General features: G+C 32.9%; 1 protein-coding gene and 1 pseudogene across 1 annotated transcript; one reads left to right on the forward strand and one right to left on the reverse strand.

Moving 5' to 3' along the window:
* Window positions 1-1,078: 1,078 nt before the first annotated feature.
* Window positions 1,079-12,473, forward strand: LOC112491009 (7-deoxyloganetic acid glucosyltransferase). Its single transcript, XM_048470780.2, has 2 exons — window positions 1,079-1,598; window positions 11,527-12,473. The coding sequence occupies exons 1-2, from the start codon at window positions 1,079-1,081 to the stop codon at window positions 12,471-12,473; spliced, it is 1,467 nt and encodes a 488-aa protein (XP_048326737.2).
* Window positions 12,474-14,273: 1,800 nt separating this feature from the next.
* On the reverse strand, window positions 14,274-21,487 carry LOC112491008 (UDP-glycosyltransferase 76F1-like; annotated as a pseudogene).
* Between the last annotated feature and the right edge of the window lie 1,040 nt (window positions 21,488-22,527).

Here is a 22,527-nt window from a genome sequence, read left to right on the forward strand (position 1 = left end):
TTACTTGCCCCCTACAACTTTCCTTGTCCCTAATTCCTTTTACAAAAATTGTTGATAAGTCTAATTTACTTTAAGGGAAGCATATGACATGATTTATGCCTCATTAATAATAAATTAATCAATTCTAGCCACTTGTCATTATCTTGGCCCTTGGATTACCTTGATTTCCTCTTGATCAATGGTGGAGATTTAATTAGAATCTTCCTTTTGTAAATTCCAAACTACAAATAACGATATCTTTTTGCTCCCACAGTGGTGAGGCTTGCCAAGCTTTAATATAACAAAATAGGGACATAAACCAACCAGACCAACGGGATCAAACTAGTTGCATTCAGCTCAATTTTCATTCACGGTTGGTTTGACTTGATTTAAGCAATTTTCAACCCAAACTAAACCAAATCAGTACAATACTTATATTCTATACATAAAATATTTTTAATATTTTATGATAATTAATTATATATTTAATAAAAATATTTAAAAAATTTATCTATTTCAGTATTTTTAATGATTTTAACTTTTTAAATTTGAATAATTAATAATATTAAATTAAAAAATAGTAATATTTTTTTAACTATTTGGTTTTGTTCAATTTGCAAAAGAAACAAAAAAATAGTAATAATAGTAAAATGTTCAAAAACTAACTGAACCTCCCTAATAGCAATGGTTGAGTCACTCTTAACTTTCCTGTATTTATATAAAAATAATAATAATAAAAAAAAAATCAAAACTAAAGTACAACCACCCTTAAAATTCACCATAAATTAGAAGAAAAACAAACTATATATATCCAATGATTCCCATTCACCACTTGAATTTCAGATTGCTTCGTTGCACCACGTTATCGATACAATCATTATATATAATTTTTTCTCCTCTCCAATGATATTCCAAATCGAACTTCATTAAATTATTCCAGATCAAAGTTTTTTTTAATCGCTTCGAAACAAAGTGGGACATGTAGCACCATAAGTTGTCCACTGTGATTCAATATTTTATAATTCTGTATTGTCATTCCTCATCATACATCCACAAACACCAAAAACCGATCAAACCCAGCAACTTAAATTAGTTAAACATGGAGCACCAAGTCTCGCATCGTCTTCCTCGTGTTCTGATTTTTCCACTCCCTGCACAAGGCCCTGTCAACTCCATGCTCAAACTAGCCGAGCTTCTTGCTCTCCAAGGCCTCCATGTCACTTTCCTCAACACCCAATTCACCCATAATCGTCTTCTCCTTCACGCCGACATTCAAGCTCGATTCGCAACCTACCCGGGCTTCCTCTTCAAGACCATCTCCGATGGCCTTCCAGACGACCACCCACGTTCAGGTGACACAGTAATGGAGGTTATACGTTCAATCAATACCGAAAGCAAGTCGGTTTTCAGACACATGCTGGTTTCAGATGAACTTGGTTCAGAAAATAGCCCTTCAGTGACTTGCATAATTGTGGATGGAATCTTTGGTGGGTTTGCTACGGATATTGCCAATGAGCTTCACATTCCAATTATCCATTTCCGTACCCTCGGAGCTTGTTGCATCTGGGTTAACTTGTGCATTCCTAAAGTCATCGAAGGCCGCGAGCTTCCTATTAGAGGTATCAATTTCTTCTTACTTAACTTATGTTTACGTAGGTTGATGTTCATGTTTTCTAGTGAATAATAAACTTGGTTTTTAATCCATGTTTAAACTAGAGAGATCAAAGAGAAAAAATACTCCTTCTAAGACACATAGCTTCAGCATATAAAATTGATAAAGAATTAGAAAAAGTCAACAGATCAAGGTACAGCGGCCGCGGCCGCGGCCGCAAACTTATGAACTTGGAGGAGACTATGAGAGAGAGCTAGGCTTTCTTTAGCCTCACAAACACCATCACGTGCGTTTAATTTAAAATAAATACATAGGCTTTTTTTGATAAAAATGTAGGCTTATTGGGAAGGCTGATCGGACATGCATAATGGGTTTACATATTAAGGTAAAATATACAAAATCCCCATATACATTTACTATATTAAAGCGTTATAATTAACCCCTTTTATAGATAAAAATTTATAAATTACCCCTTTTCAATTAAAAAAAATTAATGAAAAAACTTCTAAACTATATAAAAAAGATATAGATAAATATTGATTTAAATATTACCGTCCAGAAACAAATTAAAATATTAAATGAATAACAATTTTTTATGGAAAACTTGAAACTTAAATATTATTATCTAGAAGGAGAATGGATTTAGATTCTCTCCTAGTTTAAACTTCACCTAAGTTTTTAAGCATCTCATGACATGTGATCATTGTCAATTGTATAATTAAGACTGTTTCATTCTTATTTTTTCTATTTTCACCTACTTCCAAATATGGTTTTTGTCTAACGAAGGTTACCATGCAATGATTTGAGACTAATTATTAAATCTAATAATATCTCTTTAGTTATTTTTTAATTTATAATTCTATAGATTATATAGGTTTTGCCATTTGACTTTTTTTTTTTCCAAATTTTCCCATTGGATTTGTTCTATCAATTATCAAATATGAAATTTCAAAAAATATTCTCTTTTTTCCATAAAAAATGTATTATATAGTTTAAATTGCAGTTTTAATTTGGGCGTTGATTTTTTTAAAAAATAATATAAAACAAAACAAAAACCACACTGGTATATGTGTGTGTGGTTTAAAGACTAATTTTTTATGTGCGTATCACTTATTCACTTTGCATAGTGTTTTTTTAATAAACAAAATATGGATCTTTTTAACATTTTGCATATAGTTCTTGAGTATTGTTTTTCTTACAGACTAATTCATAAGTTATTTTATATATATACACATAAAGATTTTTTTTTTTTTCTTCTTTGAAGAAATGACTAAATTTCATTAAGAACTAGAAACAGAGCACAATAAAATCTCTTAACTATTAACAGTACATAAACCATAATGATGCCACCCAAAAAAAAAAAAAAAAAGAAAAAGAAAAGAGAAGAAAAAAGCAGTACATAAGCCATTTACAGCGCACAAATATTTCTTTAAATAGAGAAATAACCATGTAGGACCATCCTCCATCCAAGATTCAAAACAATCAATAGATAGAGCATGATGAGTTAAAACATGAGCCACACAATTAGAGTCTTTAGGAACATAAGAGCAAACCTATTAGCAGAACCCATAAGCTGTCGCATTTCTGCAACAAAAAAGCAGTTCACTCCAAAATAATCATCAGACCCTCTAAGCAAATTAACTGCAGCGACAATCTGATAGCGATTCTCCCCAAAAAATCCAATCTGGACAAAAAACATTAATGCTTGTTTTAATAGCCATAAGCTCAACAGTCATAGGATCATAAACTTGTTGGCATTTGGTGTAGTTTTGGGTTCACTTAGCCAAGAGTGTTGTACAAAAGATATTGGTATTGTGCACAACTTTTAATTCAGTTTTGGTTTGGAGTTTAGGTGATTTTTGTGTTTGCTTTTGGTATGGTGATGTTGAGGTTTTTTAGGGTTTTTGTTTGGTAGGGAAAAAAAGAGAATATGCTAAGAGTGGGCTACACAAACTAGACAACACAATTTCTTTTGTTTTTTCATTTCATTGTTGTATTATATTGGTGCAAAACCTGGCTCACACATGTGTAGTGTGTGTGAGACAAAATAAAGTATTTAAAATTCAAAAAAATATAAATTCTCCATCCACTAATCTGATGCAAAACTGTTCAACGAGCAGCTCACATGCGAGTGTACAAATATGGCAAAGGTTTGGTGAGATTTTGAACTTCAAAAAACAATCTCCACCAAATTGGATAATTCTATTTTGACCTGATGAAAAAGGCTGGGATATCTTCATCCAAATTATCTAATTTTTGACATGTAGCATGCTGAAATATTACTAGACAATACCAAGTCCAAAAGAATTGGGTACGGCCACAACTGCTGAAAATCTCAGCGGTTATGCCAACTTGTAACCTGCATATCTTGGGCTTCCCAAGTCCTTTTTTAGTCATTATTTTTGCTGTATTTTCTTTTAATGTCTATTATAACATATCAAAAATTCATAACTTGGTTTGAACACCACAAAATACAGCAGCCCCCACAATGGACCTATGTAGCTAGAAACGCAATTTCCAGCACATAACCATTTTACAAAACAAAATCAATATTCAACAAAAGACAATTCCTAAGCTAAATACAACAAAACTTATGCATTCAATAGATATTAAAAAGAGCTTAAAACATATACATAAATATTGTTTTAAGACATTCAACGAAACATTTTTGTGAAGAAGGAAAGAGGGTGCAAACCTTGGTGAACTTTGGCTTGCACAAGGTGGCAAGATTACCACCTTTTCAATACTCCTCCTTGGTAATCTTTCTAGAGACAATAAAGAGAGTCCCCAATGCCTCAAATCGGGTCTTTCCAAGTGCCTTTGTAAACATATCAGTAAGGTTCTCTTCCAAAATCACACACTCTAAAGAGACTTCTCCAAGATCTTCAAACTCCCTCAATGAATGATATTTCACCAGAATATGTTTTGTTCTTCCATGTTGTACTGGGTTCTTTGCTATTGAAATTGCTGAAGTGTTGTCACATTTGATAATGGTTGGAACTTCTTGAGTATGACTAAGATCTCCTATCAACTTCCTTAACCATATACATTGGTTTGGACAAGTTGAACTAGTAATATATTCGGCTTCAGTGGTACTTTTTGAGTCGTTGTACTTTGCTTCTTTGAATTCCATGAGAAAGGACCACTCCCAAGTGCAAACAAGTAGCCTGAAGTACTCCTCATATCATCAATGTAGTCTGCCCAATGACTCTCCAAATAGCCAACAAGCTTCAACTCACCTTTTGTTTCATACCAAACTCCATGATCACCAATGCTTTTAAGATACCTAAGAACTCTTTTGGCACCTCTAATATGAGTTTGGGTAGGTCTTGCATGTATCTTGAAAGCACACACACGGAATACATAGTATCCAGCCTGGATGAACATACATAAAGCAAACTACCAATCAAGGATTGGTAAAGAGTAAGATTTACCTTTGGTGTGACATCCTCCTTTTTGTACTTCTCTCCTTGGATTATTGGAGTGCTCGTTGGATTGCATTCTTCAAGATTTAACTTCTTAAAAAGATCCTTGATGTACTTTTCTTATGATATAAATATTCCTCTTTGGCATTGCATTTCTTCCATGCCAAGGAAGTAATTCATGAGACCAAGCTAGACATCTCAAACTTCTCCTTAAGTTCATGCCTTAGCATGTCCACATTCCTTGGGTCCTCACCGATGACCAACAAATCATCTACATACAAAGAGACCACTACCATGCTTCCTTCAATCCTCACATACAATGTGGGTTCATTTTGGCTCCTCCTAAAGCCATGTCCAAGCAAGTATCCATCAATCCTTCCATACCAAGCCTTAGGTGCTTGCTTAAGACCATATAAGGCTTTATGAAGCTTATAAACTTTATCTTCACGCCCTTGAACCACAAAGCCCTCGATTGTTTCACATACACTTCGTCTTGCCACACACCATTCAAGAATACTGATTTCACATCCGAGTGAAACACATTCCATTGCTTAGTAGCCAAAAGATCAAGGATGGGTCTAATGATTTCCATCCTTACTACGGGTACAAATGCCTCCCCATAGTCAACTTCGGCTTGTTGTGCATAATCTTTTACCACCAACAATACCTTGTGTTTGCAAATGGTGCCATCTGGATTGAATTTAGTTCTAAAGATCCATTTGACACTAATTGCTTTCTTGTTTTTTGGTTTAGTGACCAAGGACCAAGTCTCATTCTTCTCAATCATCTCTATTTCCACATCCATTGCTTCTTTCCACTCTTTCTTCATCAAGGCCTCTTGCACACATGTAGGTCACCAAGTGCAACATTACACCTTTCATAAATCTCAGACAAAGATCTCTCCCCTCTAATAAGATCACCAACCTCCAAATCAGCTCCAATGGTATCTTGGAGTAGATCATCATCCTCCCCTTTGTCTTTATCAATGTCATCTTCATTATTATTGTTTTCAAAATTTCTTTCTTCATTTTGTTCTTCAAACTGTGGCTCATCCTTATTCACCAATAGCTCCTCCTTACTCCAATCTCATTTTGCATTCTCATCAATCTTCACATCTCTATTTACCACAAGCTTTTTGGTCTCTAAATTATAGACTCTAAAACCTTTGGTAACCTCACTATCTCCCACCAAGACACCAACATTTGCTTTCTCATCAAATATATATCTCATGTGTGGATGAACATGGAGAAAGCACACATTACCAAACACTTCTGCATTCTCCAAAGATGGTTTCTCTCCAAACCACAACTCATAGGGTGTCTTGCCTTTAGTGGATTTGGTGAAGTATCAATTTTGAATGTAGGAACTGCTATAGATAGCCTTGGCTCAACATTTGTTTGGCATGTTCTTTTCATGTGTCATACACTTAGTCATCTCCATCAATGTCATATTCTTCCCCTCACACACACCATTTTGTTGTAGTGTGCATGGTGTGGTAAATTGATGAACTCTACCATTTTCTTTGCAAAAATCTTCAAAAGCTAGGCTAGTGTATTCAGCACCATTGTCGGTCCTCAAGCACTTTAAAATGGACCTACTTTGATTTTCAACCAACTTCTTGAATTCCATAAAATTTTCTAAAACTTGCAACTTATGTGTGAGAAAATAAACCCAACGCATCCTAGAGTAATCATCAATAAAGGTGAGAAAGTATCTACAAGCTCTAAAGGAAGACACACTCATGGGACCACACATATCCGAATGAGCAAGTTCTATCTTTTTCTTGGTTTTCCATACACCAATTTTAGGAAATGGCAACCTAATAGACTTTCTAAATTGACAAACTTCACAAACATTTTTCACATCATCAATAAAGGGCATATCATTGACCAAAGCATTAGTATTCTTCATTGCACCATAACTAGAGTGACCAAGCTTTTTATGCCAAAGTTGATAAATGGACTCAGCTTTGCCTTTCAAAGCTTGTTCACTATCTAGTAAATTCAACCTATAACTTTTATCTTTCAATGCAACTTTAAACAACTCATTTCCAAAAGTATCCAATATCAAACAACCATCATAACCAAAGTTCAAAACATATCCCTTTATAACCAATTGTGCAACACTCAACAAGTTTTGACACAATGAAGGCACATATACAACATTTTGGATAAATTTTGTATCTTTATTGGTGTTCAATGAGATGTCTCATTTGTCTTCTACATCCATGAAGCTTCCATTCCCAATCTTCACCCTTGTCTTGTACGATTGATCAAGCTCCACAAAGTTTGTTTCTTCAAAATTCATATGGTGTGAGCAACCACTATTTGGCAACCAAGTGAGACCACTACTTATTGCTTTAAGGCATATAGCCACAAATAAAGTCTTGACCTCCTCATTCATAACATTTACTTGTTGCCTTCCTTGCTTGCATACTTTGCCAATATGTCCTCTTTGTCTACATTTATCACAAATTGCATCTAGTGTTGAAAAGCACTTGTTTGGTGCATGTCTATGTTTCTTGCAATAGGGGCATAGTGGATAACCCCAACGATTTTGTTGTTATCCTCCTTGACGTCGCCTCGCATTGTTGTTGTTATTGAAATTGTTGTTGTTGTTGTTGAAACCTCCATAGTCAGTTCCTCCTTTGTTCTTGTTCTTATTCTTGTTGTTCTTCTTTTTTCTTTGACTCGATATAAAAGCACTTTCCAAAGACTTATCCTTTCTTATGGCTCTTATTTGTTCAGTTGCTTGGAAGGCATTGATAAGCCCACTCATAGTAATCTCACTAAGATTTCTTAATTCCTCAAGGGAAGAAATCTTAGCTTTAAACTATTCAGGTAAGCTCACCAATACCTTTTCTACAACCTTTTGGTCAGTCAATGGCTCTCCAAGGACTTTAATTTGGTTCACAACTCTTAGTAATCTATCGGTAAAGTCCTTAACCAACTCATTTTCTTTCATTCTAAATGTTTCAAACTCTCTTCTTAAGTTCAAAACTTGCATTTATCTAGTCCTAATGTTTCTTTGAAATTCTTCTTGCAACTTTAACATAACTTATCTAACACTTGTACAAGACATGATTCTAGTGAAGATGGAGTCACTCATCTAACAATGAAAGACTATCAAGACCTTGAATCCTTTAGCTATTTCGGCTTCATGTGCAAGTCTTTGTGCTTGTGTGGCATTTGCTCTCAACTCCTCAACTTCATAACCTTCTTCCATCACATCAGGTAGGTTTTTATCTTTATGCTCCAAATGGATTAATTTTGGCCTTCAAATTTTGGTGGAGTGGGTGGTGCAAAATTTTGAGAAGCCATGACAAAAATGGATTTAGAAGAAAGTAGCTCTCGAGTTGGATTTTTGGTGAGTTTTCTAGCTAGATTTTTGTACCACTTCAAACTAAAAATGAAAAGTATGAAATGGGGGGTTCTCTCACAAGAAAATAGGCTAGATAGAAAGCTCACAAGGTCCCGCAATGATCCAAACAAAGCTGTGATACCATATTGGAATTTGGTGCAGTTTTGTGTTCACTAGGCCAAGAGTGTTATACAGAAGGTGTTAGTCTTGTGCACAACCTTTAATCCGGTTTTGGTTTGGCATTTAGGTGATTTTTGTGTTTGTTTTTAGTATGGTGATGTTGATGTTTATTAGGGTTTTGGTTTGGAAGGAAGAAGAAGAAGAGAATATGCTAAGAGGAGGCCACACAAACTAGACAACATAATATCTTTTGCTTTTCATTTCATTGTTGTATTATATTGGTACGAAACCTGGCTCACACATGTGTAGAGTGTGTGAGAGAAAATAAAGTATTTAAAATTCAAAAAAATATAAAATTTCCACCCAATAATCTGATACAAAACCATTCAACCACTAGCTTACATGTGAGTGTACAAATATTACAGAGGTTAGTGAGATTTTGAATTTTAAAAACTAGTCTCCACCAAATCAAGTAATGCTATTTTAACCTAATGAAAGGCTGGGGTGTCTTTATCTAAATTGTCTTATTTTTGACATGTGGCATGCTAAAAGATTAAGGATAAAATATGGAGAAGACCAAGTCCAAAAGAATTGGGTAGGACTTCCAATTCATCTCAAACCCCTGGGCCATAACTGCTGAAAATCTCAGCAGTTATGCAAACTTACAATCTGCATATCTTAAGCTTCCTAAATCTTTTTTGAGTCACTCTTTTTGATATATTTTCTTTTAAAAGTCTATTACAACATCTTGAAAATTCATAACCTGGTTCAAACACCACAAAATACAACATCCCCCAAAATGGACCTACGTAGCTGGAAACATAATTTCCAATACATAGTCATTTTACAAAACAAAATCAATACCCAACAAGAGACAATTCCTAAGCTAAATACAACAAAACTTAGGTAATCAAAAGACATTAAAAAGAGCATGAAATATAGACATAAATATTATTTGAAGACATTCAACAAAATATTTTTTGTGAAGAAGGGAAGAGGGGTCAAATCTTGGTGAACTTTGGCTTGCATAATGTAGCAAGATTACCACATTTTCAACAAAAAGTAGTCTAAAGGATTTCAACAGTTCCGTTGCATTAATGTTTTACTTTCCTCTAAGTATCAATTAAGAAAGGATCCATACAAATGGTACAAATTTTTTAAACTCGTTTATTTTATATTAGTTATTTTGATTTTTCAAGATATTTTTTTAAAGATTATTACATTTTAGTATTACTGAGCTTTTATAGTTTCACAATTTCAACCATCAATTTATAATTTGTTGCAAATCGTACACATATGTTTAATTTTTGACTAGTGGGATATTAATGATCATCCCATATGAGTTGAATGTGGGATATCAAAGTGCAATTTCTTAAAAAATTAAAGGTATTAAAATGTAAATTTTTTTAAATTTTGAGGATATTTAAATGCATCTAAATACCTTCCAATGTTAGAATTTTATATTTTAATACTTCCTACTTTAAAATTTAATGCATTTTAATATAGTCATGTGATTTGCACATAAGACAGTTATGAAGCCCCATTAATTAAATGTAAAACATGATTCAATTTGGAACAAAATATAAATAGAGAGCCTAAATCATAGCTTCCAAAGTCGCACTAAAATGTAGATAGAGAGCCTAAATCATAACTTTCAAAGTTGAGTGCAACTTTGAAGATCATGGATATCAAAGTGTAATAATTATCCCTATTTTTAATTTGTATATTTTTTGGCAAAAGATTTGGGTAATATAAAATTGGTTATCATCGCATTTATACTATACAATTTATATTATTTTTGTATAATTATAATATCATATTATTTATCAGTTTAACAAAAAAGAATTTTATACTACAAGAAAAAGGATATTTAAAATACAATGGAGGTTATTAATATAAAACATATTAAAGGTTTTCTTTTGGCTTAAAAAATTATTGTAGTCAGTTTTGAATTAAAAATTTGTCAATATGGTGTAATTTGCAATATTTTTCTATTGAATATAGAGTTATTTGTTTTCAACTTTTAAAGTTTGCGGAAGTTATTTGTAATTACTAAATAGGAGGTTTGGCCTGTTTTGCATTATCACTAGAATATATATATATATATATATATATTAGCAATTTTCTTATGAACACTCTATTGGGACAACATCTTTTCTTTTAAGATACGCAAATAAATGCTTTTACATGTATATTTTTAAAAGAACACGTGCTATTTTACAATGTAATAAACTTATTTTTTTCAAATAAGAGAAAAATTATATATATATACATATATATTGAATTCTGTTGCATATAGCAATGAACGTTCACAATTTTTTTTTTTTTTTTCTGTTTTTTGAGTTACAATGAACTTATAGATTGTTGAAGTATCGTATGGCTGAAATAATATGAAATTTTTTAAAGAATTACATACTTTAATGAACATTGTACAAAATTTAAAAGTTAAGAAATGTATTAACTATAAAATTAAAATTTCAAATTAGATAAATTTTCTTGTTAATGTTGCACAAATTTTATGTAGTATCCGTTTTTTCTTTCTTATATCTTTTTAAAGAGTATATATAATATTTTATATTATAATTTTTTTTTTTTTTTGACAAACTGGGAAAGAGATTTTAATTAACAGTAATGCTACAAATATTAAAATACACACCAAATTTTTTTACTAAAGTGATACATGTTATTATTGGTAAACATATTCATTTTATCAAAATAGCACTTGTTATATATTAGTGGTTGATATATTCATATAATTTAAATATACATAAATAAACCCATAATGGAAAAATAAATTAAAAAAATAAATCAATTAAATATTACTATATAATCAGCCACATCATTTAGTAAATAAGTTTGTTAAATATTTTTATAACTCTACAATTATTGTTTTATTAGTGTTTCTTTAACAATATATTAACTATTTTAACTTATTTGGTAATATTTCTCTAATAAAATTGTGATAACCATTTATGATAATCCTAAATATTTGGCTGGATCGGACCTAATGCTAAAATCCCCTCCCTACAGGAGAAGAAGACATGGATAGATTAATAAGGAATGTACCAGGTACAGAAAGGTTTCTAAGATGCAGAGACCTTCCAAGTTTCTGTCGAGCAAGGAACCTAACAGATCCAGATCTCCAAGTTTTTGTTCAACAAACCCTCCATAGCCCAAGAGCCCAAGCAATCATCCTCAACACGTTTGAAGACCTAGAAGGACCAATAATCTCACACATACGAACCTTGTGTCCCAATATCTACTCCATTGGACCTCTGCACATGCACCTTAAACTAAGACTTGCCAACAACGAAGCCTCATCTCAATCTTCCAACAATCTCTTTGAAGTAGACAGAAGCTGCATTGCATGGCTCGATGCTCAGCCTCCAAAATCTATAATTTACATCAGTTTTGGTAGCTTTACGGTCATGACAAGAAATCAGCTTATTGAGTTTTGGTATGGTTTGGTGAATAGCAACGCAAGGTTTTTATGGGTTGCTAGGCTGGACTTGGTTGCCGGAGATGGCGAAGAAGCTCAAATCCCGCTCGAACTCTTGGAAGAGTCAAGGGAAAGAGGGTTCATAGTAGGTTGGGCACCCCAAGAAGAGGTCCTTGCCCACCCAGCTGTGGGTGGGTTTTTGACGCACAGCGGGTGGAATTCAACTCTAGAGAGTATAGTTGCTGGGGTGCCTATGATATGCTGGCCTTACTTTGCTGATCAGCAGGTGAATAGTAGATTCGTGAGTGAGGTATGGAAGATTGGCATCGACATAAAAGATGTTTGTGATCGAAAAATTGTGGAGAAAATGTTGAATGATTTGATGGTGGAAAGAAAGGAGGAGTTTTCCAAAGCAGCAGATGAGATAAGTAGATTGGCAAGACAAAGTGTGAATGAAGGTGGATCATCCTACTATAATTTGGACCGCCTGATTGAGGATATAAGATTGACAAGCAGTGGTAGAGTAGGTAGTTATTAATGATTGATATGTTTGGCAATTTGCGGAGTATATACCATTTTTGTGGTTATTATACCACTTAATTTTAATTTCAATAATATTGGTGATTTTGATTGTAGTAATAATAGAATTGCTAAATTGGAAAACCAAAGTTCAAAATTTAACAAGATTGTCACAAGCTAATAGGACCATCCAACATTTATTAGCACAACACAACTATCTATCTAAACCAAAAGAGAAAAAAGCTATAACAGAAAACAAAAGATTTATGAAGTTATTGGCATGCTAGAATTATGAAATATATGCAGCCAAATATTCCAAATACATGTACGAAGAATCACCTTGTTTTGCGCAATCATTTAACTTCTTTTTCCAATACTCTCCCTCATTCCCTACCCCCCAGTCTCTACCATTACTCTCCTAATTTTTCTCTTTCTATCTCCTTCTGTCTAGCCTCTGCTCTAAGCAAAAACTAACTTTCGAAACATGGTTAACATATGTCGCATTCACCATCTGATCACCAATACAAGGAACACATATCATAAGGGTTGCTTGCTATTGGCTAGATATTAATTTATATCAAAGAATTCATCTTCCATAATTGTTGCTAAGCTCCCAAAACTCACATAAAGTACAGAGTTGGATGTTTGCTGGTTTAGCCAGGAGATTGAGCTCATGTCTTTGCTAGTAAGCTACTCGAAGAGGCACCGAATAAGTAGCAATATTTAAGTAGCATATTGTATATTTATATGTCTATAATCAAATTTAATAAGATATCCCTCTCAAGAAATTCTTCATCTATACATATAAAATCAGCTCAAAGATATGATGGTTGTATCATTAGAATTTCTATTATAAACCTAGATCGATTTAATTATTTGGATTTAAAAATAAATAAATAATTCAATATGAGGACAAGTTGCCTGTTCACCATATTACGTGATAGAGGACGAGTTGCCTGCGACGTGAGACTCTTGGGGCTCTACTAATGGTGATTTATGGTTTTCTTTTTTTTATTCCATTTTAAAATTTTCGAACAATATTTTTTATAACATATTCTGCACCGCGACCTCCTAGTTCTTCTCCTCTCTCTGTTCCCTCTATTCCTGCAACCCTCCAATGATGAACTTGACCAATCTGGAACAGTTTGAGGAGCTTTTGAAGGGAGATTCTAAAGGATTTGTTGATGGACGAATGGAAACCTAGAATCACATATCTGAGGACTATCTGATTCAAAGGTGAGATTTTGCTGGAGAGCAAGTTGTTTTGTAGGTAAAACATATATAAACAACAAAGCTATTGGAAATACGGTAGTGGCAGTGCAAGTAATAAAATAAAAGGGGATCCAAATCCTAAAATAAATAAATAAAAATTAAAAAATAAAAAGAGGGAAGATAAAAAATGGGTATTTTGATAAATTTAAAATTGATATAACTCTGTATAATTAATTTAGAAGTGTGAAAAAAATCTTTTTTATTCTAAATATACTAAATAAAACCTCACAAATAATATCATAATATTTAATTTATTTATTTTTTTAATTTATTTATCATTTGAAAGTTTATTTTTTCATATTTATATTATATAAATATATCAACTAATAATATTTTAATAAATATCATTTGATAAAAAAGAAATTACTAAAATTTTTAATATTTGTAGCATTATGTTAAATTTTTAAATTTGCATGATGCCCAACCATTAATTTAAAAGGCACGTCACAAGGAAGCCAAATTTCTAACTATCAAGTTAATTTTATCAAGCCGGATATAAAACATCTCAACTTGTAAGCAAACAAAAACAAAATCGAACAAAATAATCTGAATAAAAAGAAAAATTACATTCATATAATGTTTAACTTCTGATCCTCATTGTTCAACCTATAGAAACAATGTAAATCAACAAAATGTAATTGGTCCACTTGACACACAAATGAACAGTTTAGGAAACGCATCAAACCGGAAACGCCGAGTTTGAAAAGTAAATGATTCTAAGGATGAAATATGGCTAACTAAGCTTTCCAAGGATTTATATGAAGAACCATCTTATTTCAAGCAAAGATTAGCCTTCTCCTTCAACTTCGAGATTCTGAATCTTATTTCTTCCCCTTCTTTCTCTACCATTAGTTTTTCAATAGTTTTCTCTATCTCGCCTTTTTCCAACCCATTTTCTAACTGCAATCCCACCTTCCAAACATAGCTCACATATCTTGCGTTCACAAATTGATCACCGAAACATGGTATGCAAATCATAGGCACGCCCTCCCAAATACTCTCCATTGTTGAATTCCAACCATTATGGGTCCAAAATGCTCCAACAGCAGGGTGAGCAAGAACTTCCTGTTGAGGAGCCCATTTCACAATGTTACCCGTTCCATCCAAATTCTATAGGAACCCATTTGGTAATGATTCAAGCCCCTCCGACCCATTGACCAATCCGGGTCGAACCACCCGCAAAAAGGGTTGGTTGCTATTGGCTAGTCCGCAAGCTGCCCCTGAGGAGGCTTTGGTCTCACTTACCAGGGAGTCTACAACTTGATAAAATACTTATGGGTTGGAGGTGTCAATCACTGGAAGGTCCTCGACTTTGAGATGTGGGAATTCGACCACTGGCTCTTCTAGCTGAGAATCTTTAAGTAAAGAAAAAGAAGGGAACGTTACAACTTTAATTTAGTGCTTCAATTATAATTATGCTAATTATATGGATAATATCATTAAAGATTCTTGAGCTACCTATAAATAATTTAGGCAATGAGCTAAGAGAATTTAGGCAATGAAAAGAAGGCGATAAAACAGTCCCTTGTAACAAGTGAAAAAAAATAAAATAAAATAAAATTCTTGAGCTACCTATGAATAAAAAGCTAGAGGTACCCTTATTTTGGGCAATAATAATAATAATAATAAATAAATAAATAAAAATTAAATTCAAAATCAAAATCTATGAACATGCCTCCCTTAGTCATGACCTAAAATTCAAACTTCGTTAAGCTACTATGATGACCTGAAACAGAATTTATTTTATTGAGTGCTAGAGAAAATTAGTTATTATTTGCCGACTCCAAGACATATATATATTTCTGAGGTTTGGGAAAGAAAATCCAGTACCAAAGATTTCCTCCAGAAGTGGAATAGCTAACATGGCATAATTAGACTGCCCTGTTTAATTACATTCTATATGTATGAAGTTTTTGGTTTGTGTTACGAGCTAGGGTGAGCTAAGAGAATTTTTTTAATTAATTAATTTATTCTTTTAGAGAGTTATCAAGAGAGAACGAGCCTCCATAGTTAGCTTTTATTATAAGATGCAATTGATAAGTCAAAACTTTAGCATATATCTATACTCCTCTTGAAGATTAATATCATCCATACATCATTGCTTGCCCATGGATGTAAGCTATCTTATAGACAGGTGAACCATGTAACTTGTGCTAAACTTCTTCTGCTCTTTGTTCTTATTACTTCTTTGAGATACTAATCTGGTTTTATATTGTGTGATGGTATTTAATAGCAACTGATACCAACAAATTGGTATCGGAGCCAAGTTGGCTGAAAGGGTGTCAAGTATTTGATAAAAAACATCTTTCAAAGTCCATTTGAAATTTCACTATTCCATTTAGTGAAACTATAAATCTGAGTATTTTGTAATCTAAACAATAGATCTTTGTTCAATTTTGAAGCGATACGTACTCATAAAAAAGTTTTCAATATGACAATAAAGTTTGAATTGTAGAAATTTACTGTTTATTATGACTTTAGACTCTAGGAAACGAAGATTAAAGCAGTGATGGTTAAGAAAGGTTTAGTAGTTATGCTTAAAGTGAAGACAAGCTTCCTGATAATGTGAAGGTAAAGAAAAGAAGAAGGATTTGATGGACAAAGCACATAGATCACTGATTCTTGCTCCTGGTGACAAAGTGCTTAGAGAGATGTAAAAAAATCTATTGCTACATATGAATGGTGAAATTGGAAGAGCTCTACATGGCGAAGAATCTTCACAATCATCTATGCTTGAAGTAGAGATTCTTCAAATTCAAAATAGTTAAGGTAAGCCTATTAGTAACGCTTTTGATGATTTTAGAAAACTAGTTCAATATTTATAAAGTGTTCAAAATAATGTTTTTGATGATCAAGTCGTTATTCTTTAAAATTCATTACTTAAAAGAAATAAACCTTTTGTATATACTTAAAAAATGGTAGGCAGACTTCAGAACTAAAGTATTAGGTACTATAACACCTAAGGATGTTGAGAGGATGACAAGTGACAAGACTCACAATGAATGTAGGGGATTGACTCTTAGAGGCAAATCTTGAAAAGGGACTGATCCTGATAAGAGAAATGGTTAAAGCATAGACAAATCTAAATCTATGTTATCAAAGCAAGAAGGAAGGACAAATTACAAAGGTATGTTGGGAATAAAAAGCAAAAAGAATCAGATGATGGTGATAGACCATTTTTTTTTTTTTTTTTTTTTTTTGGGGTTACAAAAGTGCAAATGTGCTTATGTAACAAATAACTGTGATTGCTATGATTGGACCTAAACTCGCGTTGTTCGTTCCATATGAGTCCTAATAGAGGCTATTTTGAGTCTTTCAAGGAGCTAGAAGGGGGAAAGGCTCTAATTGCAAACGATGCAGTTTTTAGAGTTGATAGGATTTGTACTATGAAATTAAAACAGCATATGATCATATCATCCGAACAGTGACTAATATGAGGCATATTCCTTAACTAAAGAGGAATTTAGTCTCCTTAACCATATTAGATGATAATGGTTATAATATAAAGCTGTAAATAGTACTTCTTATAGTGTTTTAAAGGTTCTCTGGTGGCCATGAAAGCTTCCAAGGTAAATGGTTTATTTGTAATAGGGACCGCAGTTTCAAGTGAAACTTCAGCTTTTGTTACTAAAGTTCTTAGCAAAATTACTCTATGGCATAGGAGGCTTGGTCATATTATTGAAAAAAGACCAAGTAAACTTATCAAGCAAGGGTTGTTAGCTGGTGATACAGCTTAAAATTTCGATTTTAATGATCATTGCATTTATAATAAGCATGAAAACGTGGAAAACAATTTTGAAGTTCAAAGAATTAAAGACTCTGGATTATATTTACTCTAAATTATGAGGATCATCAAGAACACAGTCTATCGGAGAGTGCAGAAGTTTCTTGACTTTCGTTGATGATCATTCAAGAAGGATCTTAAAACCAAGGATGAGGCATTCTAGAAGCTTAAGGATTACAAGATTTTAGCTGAGACGAGAACTAGAAGAAATGTTAAAAGGATCAAAACATACAATGGACTAATATTGAAATGAGGAATTTAATCCTTATTGCAATTAAATATGCCATCGTGAGACATAGGATAATGAGACTAACATGTCAACAAAATGGCCTTAGAGAGAGAACGAACATGACCATTTTAGACAGAGAGATATATTAGATGCATCTTATCGAATGCTAAACTTCCTATTCAGTTTTGAGTTCAGGCAGTTCATATAACGGTCTATTTGATTAACAAATGTCATTTGCTGCAACAGATATAGAAAACTTCAATAGAAACATGGTCTACACAAGTACCCTGTTTTGGAAATTTGAAAATTTTTGGATGTATAGGTTTTGTACATGTCACTGATTGGAAACTATAATCTAAATCAATGAAGTGCATTTTCTTGGGATATCCATAGAGGATTCAATGTTTTAAACTTTAGAACCCATGCATTGACAAGGAAATGTGTAATCAATAGAGATGCAATCTTTCAAAAAAATCTGAAATTTCTGGGTTGGCAAAGGAGAAGCATATTTCTAAAGATGTTGCAACAAGTGACGATGCTTACAATCTTGAAATGAAGTTACCTGATTCTCCAGTGGAGAATAAGTACTTCAAAATCAAGTTGAACGGCTTGTATTTGATGAAACAGAGCCGATTTTAAATGCACCAAATCATGAAAAGCCCATAGATAAAGGTGAAAATCTGGATGACTATAATTTGACTGACAGAAGAAACAATTAAAGAACCCACAAGATATGGATTTGCAAATATTATTGCCTATGCAATTAAATTAACAAAAGATATTGTTTTAGAAGAGCCAAAGACCTACCAAGAAGCTTTGAATTCAAAAGATTTAGGGAAATGGAAAGTTCCATGCAAAGAATGAATCTGAACAAGAATTAAACTTGAAAGCTAGTGAGCAACTAGAGGAAGCTAGAGTGGTTGGCTGCAAATGCCATTCATGAAGAAAAAAAGATTTTTAGGTGTTGAGCCTATTTGGTTTGAGGCAAGAACGGTGGCTAAGGGTCTCACACAAAGGGAGGGAATTAATGAAATATTTTCACATGTAAGATATACGTCAATTTGAATTTTGTCATCACTTTCGCTCAGAAGGATGTCGAATTATAGCAACTTGATATTAAACAGCTTCTTACATATTTTGAAAGTTAAATGAATAATAAACAGGTTTATTTGCTCAAAAAATCTCTTTATGTTTTTAGTCAGTCACAAAGGCAATGATACAAGAAATTTGGTACTTACATTATTATTGGTTCTAAACATATGCAAATATAATAGCTGTGTTTGTTATATGAAATTATCAAATGAAGAGTACTTATATATATTTCTTTGTCTATGTTTATAGCTTATAAGTTTAAACATGAAATTGAAAGGTTAAAGAGTTTGAAGAGAACTGAATTTGAAACGAAGGATATTGGTGAAGTGATTGTTTCACAAGATAAGTATATGGAAAATGTTCTTGAAAAATTCACAATAAGTAATTGTAAAACAATGCCTACACCTTTAGCACCTAATTTTAAATTGTCAGCAGTTCAATATCCAAAAAATCACCAAAATATTGAAATTGTGGCAAAGGTTCTATATGCAAATACAATAGGCTTTGTAATGTATTTGATTGTTTGTACACTGACCCTATATAAAGTGTAATGAACAAATACATGAGAAATCCTAGTGAAATTAATTGTGAAGCACTGAAATGGATTCTTATATACAATTGTAGGGTTCTAAAGATGTGGGGCTTCATGTATAAAATAAGTAAATACAACTGTAAATATCATTTGGGTGCTAATTGTGGTGGTGACAGAGACAAGAAAAGTCTTCAGAATGCTATATTTTTACAGTTTAAGGAAAATGCTATATTAATGCTCTAATGGTAAATGCTCTGGTAGATATGTACATGAAATATTCAGATCTGGTTATATATTTTAGATAATATATATATATATATATATGGTTAATTTGCTGACAATATTTGAGGATGTAACAGAGAAAACAGAAGACAAACAAGGGTTGAACAGTAGACTGATTATTAATAAAAATGAGTTAGTACATATATATATATATATATATGTACACACATGTATGCGCATCTTAGCTTTCCTACTTTTATTATACGGCATTTTAAACTTCCTTTTTCTTTCAGTTTCTTTGTGTTCGTTTTGCCACCAAAACTTGTCTCAACCCCCCAATCCTGTTCGTTTTTCAGTTATCCCAGAATTATAGCTTTTTGGAGACAGCACTGAACCAGATGATCTACTTGTAATTTTGAATCTTTCCTATTTTATTTTATTTTTCATCATGTTCTTATTCTATCATTTTTTTTTTTTTAATATGGTTTTTGCTGAAATTATCTAGTTGTTTCGTTTTAATATGTTTTTGCCGAAATTCCTTTCCTTTTTTTTTTTCTTTTTTTTTGGGGGGTCTTTGCGGAAACTAATTGAAAGAAAAGAAAAATAAATAAATAAATAAGCAATTTTGGGTTTCAAGTGTGTACGGCGTGACCCATGTTTTTATTGAATCTGTTAAATTTTTATGGATTTGGACAAAAGTATAAGTTTTTGAAACTACAGGGTATGGGATCTGAAATTACTTTAATATTATTTTTGCTGAAATGAGTTGAATAAATAAATAAATGAATAAACAATTTTGAATGTCATATGAATATCATGTGATCTTTTTTTGATGGGATTTGTCAGATTTTATTAAATTTGGACAAATTGCAACTAGAGGTATCTGATGCAAATAAGAAAACAAAAAATCAAGACCCCTAAATGAGAAAAGCTAAGTTTAAAGTAACTAAAGTGTAATTTTCTCTATTTCAACCGAAAATAAAGAAGTATAATTTCTTCTTTTTTTTTTTCCCCTAATTTAACAGAATTGCAAAATAATTCTTAACCACTATGATATTTTGGACGGTCCAACTCCAAATATCTATTTGAATCAAACAAGTAATATTGACCCTAAAACCAAGATAAGATTAATTCACCATGGCTGATCTTTCATACCTTGCTATGAAACAAAAATAAGAAAAGAAAGCACACACCTTGTATTGGGAGGTAACCCCTTTCCCGCAGAAGTGGAAACGCAGCAAAAGCAAGAAAAGAAGAGGCACTCCCAGTCCTAAGCACAACCCTTAGAAGCTTAAGACTCTCAGCAACTGCGTGAAGTAAAAAATAGCATCAGAAATCAAACAAGCAACACGCTCCTCTGAAACATCGCATAGCTGCCTGCCCAAACATTCCCTAAATGGATCGACACATTTGATATTAAGCAGTGAAATAAGAGCGATAACATCTTTTATGGAGGCCTCACTTTCGGCTAAGCCTTCGCAGATCGAGTGGAAAGTGAAATGTGGGTAGTTGGAAGGGTTGGGAGAGTTGAAAGAAGTATGAATGATAGAGATGGAGAAGCCCTTGGAATAAAGGATATTGGCAAGCTGAAGCATGAGGTTTATTAGTTTATATGACCTTGAAAGGGTAGTGGGAAGGGTACCAATTTTTGGCCTTTCCTTTCCATATGTTTTGTCTTCTCTAACTCGCCAACAATTCTCTTGGTTCTTTATATGCGGTAAAACCTTCAAGTCAGAAAAATGGATGAGTACGTGGGCACTGGACTTAGTACAATGACTAAAATCACGTGGCTTCTAAAATACTGGCTACTTCTGGCTTCTGAAGCTTAAAAGACATTTTGTTTGTTTTACTCTGGTCCAAATACTCGGTCTACGCTCCCTTCTCCACACGTACACTGCCCGATTACCCTTTCACAAAACGAAAGAAAAACATTATTCTTAATAGGGTTATATCGTATATTGATGTTGAAACGACAGAGTTGCACAGAAATTGTCCTAAGCAATATGTAGTAGATAATTTTATTTTTCTTTTCTTTCGTGGCAGTGAAGTATACAAAGTATGTAATTGTCCACCTGTCCACCGGGTCTTTCTCAAAAATACTCCTCAACGATTTTTACTAAATATATATATATATATATATATATAGAGTGTTTAGAATAAAGACCGACTGCATGGCTTTCTTAAGGGCCCAAAACGTGATGAAAATTGGAGCCCTTGGATTGTAACACTTGGCATCAATAGCCCAGCTTCAATTACAACTCTCACGTGAGAATTTTTGCCAAACCTAACATTCCTGCTCACAGCAGCTCATATTCCTGCTCTCACCAGCTCGAAACACCTTCACCAAAATTACCAATTTCACCAACTCGCACCACCCTTGTGAACCCACCAGCTCGCTCCTCTTCTACTTTGCTTCCTCTTCTCTTTTCGAACTTTTTCACTTCAATTAATTATCTTAATTTTCTCAGAATGAGCTTACATGCATTTTTCCCTTTGGGTTTGTCCATAGAAAATGAGTGATACCACTAAGCATGTGAGGCTTGATATTTCTTCCATCTTAGCATTTAAATTGGCTCTCTTTGGGTAATTTGTCAAATTGTTTGGCCTTGCTTATCATCCTAAATTTACTTTTTATCATTTCGTTGTAACTGAGTAATTGTGGCTAGCATCTTTTATTTAAACATATTTAATATAACCTTTTATTGTATATGCAGTTGAGGATTGCGTATAATTTTTATTGATAAGGAAATTCCACCTTTATCCAATAACTTTCTTTCAAAGAGGAAAAAAATGAATAAAAATATCTCCATAAATCAAGTTTTTAGGATGTGTGTGGCTATTATCTATGCCTAAAAAAACCATTAAGATTGTTTCCTAACCCCATCAACCACCAAAACACGCTGACTTTACTCTCCGTCTACAATCTTCTACATAGCAGCATC

This window comes from Ziziphus jujuba, chromosome 8, assembly GCF_031755915.1.
Source record: "Ziziphus jujuba cultivar Dongzao chromosome 8, ASM3175591v1".
In the NCBI taxonomy this organism is placed as follows: Eukaryota; Viridiplantae; Streptophyta; class Magnoliopsida; order Rosales; family Rhamnaceae; genus Ziziphus; species Ziziphus jujuba.

Excerpts from the sequence above, each read along its gene's own strand:
- LOC112491009 (XM_048470780.2), top strand. The coding sequence starts at position 1,079 with ATGGAGCACCAAGTCTCGCATCGTCTTCCTCGTGTTCTGATTTTTCCA. Across the intron at positions 1,599-11,526 it reads CCGCGAGCTTCCTATTAGAG|GAGAAGAAGACATGGATAGA; the intron begins GTATCAATTTCT and ends CCCTCCCTACAG.